The following is a 7328-nucleotide window of genomic DNA, read 5'->3' as shown; positions in this document are numbered from 1 at the left end:
ACATCCCTCACGTCATGGCGCCCTTGAATCGCAGCCCAGATCGGTGAAGCCAGCCCTGGAGCCTTGGCCTATGGCCTACCTTAGCCAAGTTCTCTTCTCTTCCAATTTCTATGGCCTTGTGAGAGACCAGCGAGGAAGCTTCAAGCTCTACCTACCTTGGGTACCTACCTACCTATGGCACGGCCGATTCATACAGAATAGACAGCTGCCGCTCGAGGCTTGACCCGACACCGTTGTTGAGACACTTCCATCCATTCCAATACAATACAATTCGTAGTCGCGTACCGAGCGAGACACCGCCACCGATCGACATGACTGACGATAACCACATCTACAGCGCCAAGTGTCGCCTGGCCCCTATTTCTCACGTTCAACGCGAAGATGAGGTTCCTCCGGTCGAGGCCCAGTTCTTCTACTCGTCCATCATCCCCATCGACGATCCTCTTTCAACATCCTCAACCGTTGGTGCCGACCCAAAGACAAGTAAGGGACAAGTGCGCCCCTTCTCTCGAGGTGATAATAATGCGCTGGAAAAGGCTTGGCTGAGTCTCATGTCTGAGCCTTCACGTCGCGCTCATCAAGATGCATTGAAGAACCTGGACCGCACTCCCCAGTTCGATGCAGACGTGCTGGCATCGCTCATCCAACTTATAACTACAAAGCACTGGGAGAGGCACCGGAAAGGCTATCAGCCACAAGATGTGACAGCACCAACCAGTGATGTACTGCCCACAACGCCTGTACCCGCCTGTTGCTCTGAATTGGTGCTTGACGTTTCCCAAGAACTTGAGAGAGCTTTCTGTGCACTTGTCAGGAGGCGAAATCCGGCCCTTGATGTTGATCAAGTCGTGCAACGCGTCGTATTCGCACTTGATCGGTTGAAAAAGCAAGCCAATGGTGAAACTGAGGCTCAGCCATTATCAAACAGTACACCCTCGAGCCGCCCGGGAACCGCTTCGACCAGCACTACTAACCACCCAATTACCCGCATTCCCAAGACAACATCAGAACCTCGTAGTTCTAAGCGTCGATCAACTATAGGAGAAACGAGAGCAAGAACAAACAGCTTGTCCACCTCACAATCCCCACGAGTACAAACCCCTGTTGGCAGTCCTGGCCTTACACGACCACCAGTTGTCGATGATGGAATATCAGGTAGACCATTCGTACGTGTTGGAAGTCCAGAGACACAGTCAGAACCTGGATCTCTCCCGCTGATTGGACTTGGCGGCCCAGGACGGGATGCCTCTCGAGTTCAAGACCAATCTCAAGTCGTTTCCGAACGAGAAGAGACTGTAACCATCGCGAATCAAGGGACTCAGACAGTAACCGAGGAGAGCCAAACCAACGTAGCCGAGGTCGCGGTCGGGATATCAAGACTCCACATGGTCTCGCTGCCTGTGCTTCAGATGAAGCCGATATACTGGTCTCCTATCAACGATGTCGCAGTTGTTTCTAGAGCAACATGGTTCTATAGGTTACATTTCCAGGGTCCATTAGGAAGAAGGATAACTGACTTAATACAGAGATACCATGCTCCCAATACCACCGGCCGTTGCCAATCAGTTAGAGGCCGGCTACCATTATTTACGACCATGGACTGAGACATGGAGTGATGAACTCCGATGTGCTATCGATGTGGGACCACTGGGTGAAGAAAAGGTTTCGCACAGACTATGGCCAAAGGATTCAGAGATAGGATCTGGAGACGACTTCCCCGAGCCAGTTATACCATCAGATCCATTTTGCGCTGCTCGCTGCTTTCGGGGTGAAGCTGCTGCTGAAGGTAGTATTGACACGACTCCCGTGAAGAAGGCCACAGCGGAAGACACGCATATCCCGACACGACCGTATTCAAACTACCATGTCCTGTACAAGAATGCTACTGAAGCTTTTCTACTGAAACCGAGCCTTAAACCATCAGCATACTATGGCCGACGACCGGCGTCGAAGATCATGAAAGGTGTCACTGTTGGAATTCCTGTTGCTCGAGGATTCGACCGAGCAGCATGGGAGCGCCTCCATCATAAGAAACAGGCACCAAACAAAGCAGGTGCTTCTGCTGCTGATGAGTCGCACGAAAGCCGTGGACAAGACGTATGCGCTGCTTGCAAAGCCGACAAGGAGAAGCGTCAAGTCACTGATCTGGTTCTTGTCGCTCACGGCATTGGCCAGAAATTTGCGGAGAGGGTTGAGAGTTTCCATTTCACTCATGCCATCAATGGATTTCGCCGAGCTGTGAATATGGAACTTCAGAGCCCTTTGGTCAAGCAGGTTCTGCGCGACGATCAGAATGGACTGATGATTTTGCCCCTGAATTGGAGAATGGGCCTCTCGTTTGAGGATGGAGGGCCAATGAGGGAAGAAGATAAGGAGGAATACACGCCAGAGGGGTTTGGACTCAAGGACATCGAACCTGATACGATCCCAGCCGTTCGCAGCATGATATCAGACATCATGTTCGACATCCCCTTTTACATGTCACACCACAAAGGGAAAATGATCCAGGCTCTTGTATCAGAAGCAAATCGTGTCTATCGACTCTGGTGCCGTAACAATCCAGGTTTTTCTGAGAATGGACGCGTGCACATGATCGGACATTCCCTTGGGAGTGCGATGGCTCTTGAGATTCTTTCAAAACAACCAACCACAGTGCCAAGGCTGGACTGGTCTCGCAAAGAACCCGAGACACGCTTCTTCGAGTTTGATACCAAGAATCTTTTCCTGGCGGGCAGTCCTGCGGGGTTCTTTCTTCTTCTGGAGCGTGGTGTCCTTATGCCTCGCCATGGTCGAATGAAGCCTGGAGCTGATTCGACCGACATCGTATCAAAAGACGTTGTAGCAGAGGCCGGGACTTTCGGGTGTTTGGCTGTGGACAACATATACAACATCCTTGCCAAGGAAGATCCCATCGCGTACCTTCTCAATGGCGCCGTGGATCCTATCTACGCGGCGAGCCTCAAGAAGGCTTACGTCCCTAGCATTTCGGGTTCTCTGTGGAAGTCTGTCGGCGCCGCAATGCGAGGAGTAGTACCAGGCATGGCACCAGCACCGAACCCTCTCATCCCGGAGCCTGAGCGGCCTTCAACGATACGATTACCTTCTCAGTTAGAGCTCGAGGTACACGACTTTACCCGCGAGGAAATTGCAGAAAGAAAGGCATTTCTGCTTAACGACAACGGGCAAATCGACTGGTATCTCCGCTCAGGGGGAGGGCCTTTGGAGATACAGTACCTCAACATGCTCAGTGCGCACTCCAGCTATTGGACTAACCACGATTTTATTCGAATGCTCTGCATCGAGATTGGACGAAAGCCGGGTCGGGCTCATTCTATTCCCGCCTTCCGAGCTACGAAAGCTGCCAAGAGACTTTTGGTAGATTAGATTATTGTTCTTCCCTTCAGGGCATAGAGCAGATGATATCCTTGTTTTACTCTTTATTTCTTTTGATAGAGCAGGCGCGAGATGGGCAAACGGATAGCATTCGGCGTTCTGGCATTGTATTTGAAATCAGTCAAAGGGAAGGCTTGATTAGATTTCTGTCCAAGTTGAATCAGCATTGCACAAGGGGCCTTATAACCAACCTTAGACGGGGTTTGGCATTCTTTGATTAATCTAAATAATATGATAGAACTTGATGTGCTTTTGGCCTTGCAGTCTAAATCGTTAACATCTGGTATCGTAATTGCTCGAACGAGATCTAGAAACCATCCATCTCCATCATATCTTGGTCAAACTCGTCATCGTCGTACTCGAAATTGTTGTCCTGTGCGGCAGGCTTTGGCCGTTGAGCTTCCTCCTCAAGCTCCTTAATCCTCTCTAGATCCATCTTCTCCTTATGTTCCATCAGGTCTTTATATCCCCAGGTGCTGATACCTTCCTGGTCTTTAGCCCGGAACGGTTGCGCCATAGTCCGAAGGAATCGCCTTGCGCTGCTGACGGCCATGTCGGTGCTCAGATTGACGTCTGACTCTTGTAGGCCTTGATTGATCCATTTGGGTAGCTGTGAGCGTTTCTTCTGGAATCGACGGTCGGCAAGGACCATGATTCCATAGTCGTCTTTACCACGCAAGACTCGACCTAGACACTGTGCAGCGTGTCGCATTGCATCAAAGGAGAGAAAGTCATTCTCCTTGATGCGGTATGTTTCTCTCAAGAACTGAAGACGAGCTTTGAGAATACGTGACTCGGTGTATTGGAATGGAACTCCAATACACAGCACAGTACGACCATATTGATGGTCGAAATCGATACCTTCGGATACCTTTCCTCGAGCGACACAGAGCAAAACCGCACCTCTACCGTTACAGCACGCTGTGCGATATGTCTCCAGAGCAAGCGAGGTTTCCTGTGCATCGGGTGTTTCCACGAGAATCAGTTTGTACTTCCACACTTCATCAAGGATACCCATTCCTTGCCACATACTAATGATAGATTCCATATAAAGATAAGACGGAAAGAAGACAACCATCCCGTCTGGCGTGATCTTAGCAAATTCAGTGAGTAGGTTGCCGTAGTTTCGAACCACACTGGGTTCATTTCGCACTTGAAAGCTGGTTGAGACGGAAGCCTGATCGCTGCCTCGAGTGACAATCATAGGCATGAAGGATCTCCGAGCGAGGGTCATGGCATAGGATTCTTGAATGACAGTTGAGAAATCCAGCATCTTGGGATATATCTCCAGTGGAGAAATAGTACCAGACGTGATAATGACAGAGTAGAACCTGTCAAAGACGGGCTTGATAGCGATGGCAGCGTCAAGACAGGCGAAGTGAAGAACCGGGTTAGGGACTTCAGCAGTATCGGACTCAAAAGGCTCAAGGATGAGGAGAAAGCCTTTCTCGTACGTCGCCACCAGTGTTGCAAAAGTCGCAACCTCCTGAAGTGGCTGGTAGTCTTCAATATTGGTAAGCTCGAGGGTCCGAACCAGTGATGTCAGGCGTTCAGCGCAAAACCTCAAAGGCTTCTTCTCGATGAAAGTATGCTCCCGGAGATGGGCAAGGAACGAAGGCGGTGTTTCAGAGATGACCTGGCGCACTTTCATCCTCGTCTTCAGATACTCGATGAACCTCTTGAGGAACGCAATAAAGTGTTCTGCTCTCCGAATGTTCCCCGGGACAGCTTCTTTGAGTAAGTCTTCGGGAAGGGCTGCGGATTGGTTAACACTTTGCAATTAAGAAAATGGATTTCACACTTCAACCTACCAGGATTTGCCATGAAGGCATCTTCTTGACGTGCCTCGTCAGCATCACGCAGTCCTTGAACTAGTTTCTCATACTCATTCTGTAGTTGCTGCTGGTCTGTATCGCGCATCTGTGAAATCTTGTTCTCTAGATTCTGAGCTCCTCTTGTGGCTTTACGCAAGGAGTCCTCTGTGATATCTGTGCTGAGAGATTCAATGCAAACATTGTCGATGTTGTGAGCTTCATCGAAAACAACGATGCAGTCCTTGGAAAAGTCCTTTGATACCCGTTCGGCAATCTTGGGGTCAAGCAGGTAGTGATATGAGAAAATTACGACGTTGCAGTATTGCATCTGGAGCAGAGCATCAGAATCACTTATGCATGAGCCACAAGATTGGGAAAATACTCACCATTCGCCGTGCAGTAAAGTATGGGCATTGCTTATGCTCCTCACCATATCGAATCATGTCGTCAAAAGACCAAACGCCATTAGGAATAAGGTTGTGAGGCTCGAGAAGGTCTAGGTTCTGTATCACTGGCTCAGTATGTAATGGAGAAAAAAGATTGAGGTTCCCCGAGACTTACATCGTGATACACGCATACATCTACGTTTTCTCCACGTTCCTTTTTCTCCTTGACAAAGCCGGCCGTGAGACTCCTGCAACGGGCATCGACGATGGCACCGCTCTTCTCACGCTTGACTGAAGGATGCAGACACAGGTTCTTTCGACTTGTTAAGCCTAGACCACGGAACTCTTCTTCGTAACCGAGCTGCTCAGCTCGGTATTTCATGAGAGATTTCAGCTCTACTAGTGCCTTTTCGATTTCGGACATAGTACCTGTTAAGGCATAAGTCAGCAATAGACGGGTGAGATCAAGTGTTACTCACGAGAGCAGTAGATCAGCTTGCGCTTCTCAGGCATGTATTGTTGGTACGCAACAATGAGAGACAGAAGAGACACGGTCTTGCCTGTGCCCGAAGGCATTTCCAGAACACAGTGGCCCCCTGCATCTAGTGTTTCTGGTAATGGGTAGTCGTGTCAGCAATCAGAATACATTCAGCGATAGAAGGGATAAGTACTTTTGAGATCACACATGTAGCTTAATGCGCCTCACAGTCAGTCTATCTCACTCATTCAGACACCACAACGCCCAACAACTCACGCATATTGCTCTGGGAAAACCAAGTTAGCTTCAACAAATGGGACTCGCGCTTATTAATGCCTACCTGGATATATCCTGGGATAAGGGAATAGCACAGGCAGGTCACTAGATGATGTGAGTAAAAGGGGTGCCCTGAGAAGAAATGATGTCGTACTCGATGTTGAACTTCATGATGAACCGATAGCTGACTACCGGGGCAAGCCCTCGGCGATTTATTGCAGGTCGAAGTGATGAATAGCGACAAAAATGGCAAAAGGGCGTGAGGCGTGACGTGAAGTTCTTTGTGATCAAAGCTGAGCGTCGCGAGGTCACGTGCACGAGCGCTGATGTCACCAAGGGCAAGACAACTTTCGGTGAGGGCCTCAGACGTCGATTACACCGAGAGAACCCCACCGAGGTGAGGCAAGGTGCCAAGATGTCAAGGTATCAAGGTAAATGAATTGATTAATCTATACCTCGATGAAAGAGAGAGATAGATACAGCCCACTTAAGAAGTAATGCCCCATTATTCACAAACAGGCTTGCTGCTCTGGAAGAATTGCACGTATCCAAGATAAGTCAACTTGAGACATCTGAGAGCATATAACAAACAAGTGATTACAAACATCAACTCTCTCACTCACTCTCGTTCAAGATTAATACGCAAGAAAAGAGGCTAATTAGTTTATACCCAGACCTATCGAGATGTTACAAACACTTATTTCTTCTTAAATGCCTATGAAGGCTCGCTTCACAGATTCACACAAGCAAAACATAGGCACAGAAAGAATGAGTGAACTATGCAACTCACAAAACTTTCGCGAAAACTGCGAACGTGGTCTTTTGAAACGGCTCCTGAAACAGACATTGTTGATTGTTATGGCTATAGAGGATGGCGATCCGCGCTGAGATAACGAGGTAGGGGACATGAAGCAAGATCTTCACGGGATGATATCGCGTGTGAGGGGTCAAGGGGTCTCTGGTGTAACCTCGTCACTATCC

General features: G+C 49.0%; 2 protein-coding genes across 2 annotated transcripts; one reads left to right on the top strand and one right to left on the bottom strand.

Moving 5' to 3' along the window:
• Positions 1-311: 311 nt before the first annotated feature.
• BKA55DRAFT_688077 (DDHD domain-containing protein) lies at positions 312-3384 on the top strand (the record flags this gene model as incomplete). Its single annotated transcript, XM_046199166.1, has 2 exons — positions 312-1477; positions 1527-3384. 2 exons carry the CDS (start codon positions 312-314, stop codon positions 3382-3384), a joined length of 3024 nt encoding a protein of 1007 aa, XP_046052498.1.
• A 243-nt stretch (positions 3385-3627) lies between these two features.
• Positions 3628-6598, bottom strand: BKA55DRAFT_563308 (uncharacterized protein). Its single transcript, XM_046192376.1, has 7 exons — positions 6412-6598; positions 6265-6357; positions 6073-6204; positions 5769-6022; positions 5594-5710; positions 5205-5535; positions 3628-5148 (listed from the first exon to the last, which is right to left on the bottom strand). The coding sequence occupies exons 2-7, from the start codon at positions 6278-6280 to the stop codon at positions 3701-3703; spliced, it is 2298 nt and encodes a 765-aa protein (XP_046052497.1). The 5' UTR covers positions 6281-6357; positions 6412-6598; the 3' UTR covers positions 3628-3700.
• Between the last annotated feature and the right edge of the window lie 730 nt (positions 6599-7328).

Source organism: Fusarium redolens, assembly GCF_020744475.1.
Source record: "Fusarium redolens strain MPI-CAGE-AT-0023 chromosome Unknown BKA55scaffold_5, whole genome shotgun sequence".
Taxonomy (NCBI): domain Eukaryota; kingdom Fungi; phylum Ascomycota; class Sordariomycetes; order Hypocreales; family Nectriaceae; genus Fusarium; species Fusarium redolens.
This window is presented reverse-complemented; position numbering and strand designations above follow the sequence as displayed.

Bases quoted from the DNA above. Each gene is read 5' to 3' on its own strand.
- BKA55DRAFT_563308 (XM_046192376.1), bottom strand. The intron at 6,023-6,072 runs GTGAGTAACACT...ATGCCTTAACAG, and splicing joins CAAGCTGATCTACTGCTCTC to GTACTATGTCCGAAATCGAA. The intron at 5,536-5,593 runs GTGAGTATTTTC...GCTCTGCTCCAG, and splicing joins ACTTTACTGCACGGCGAATG to ATGCAATACTGCAACGTCGT.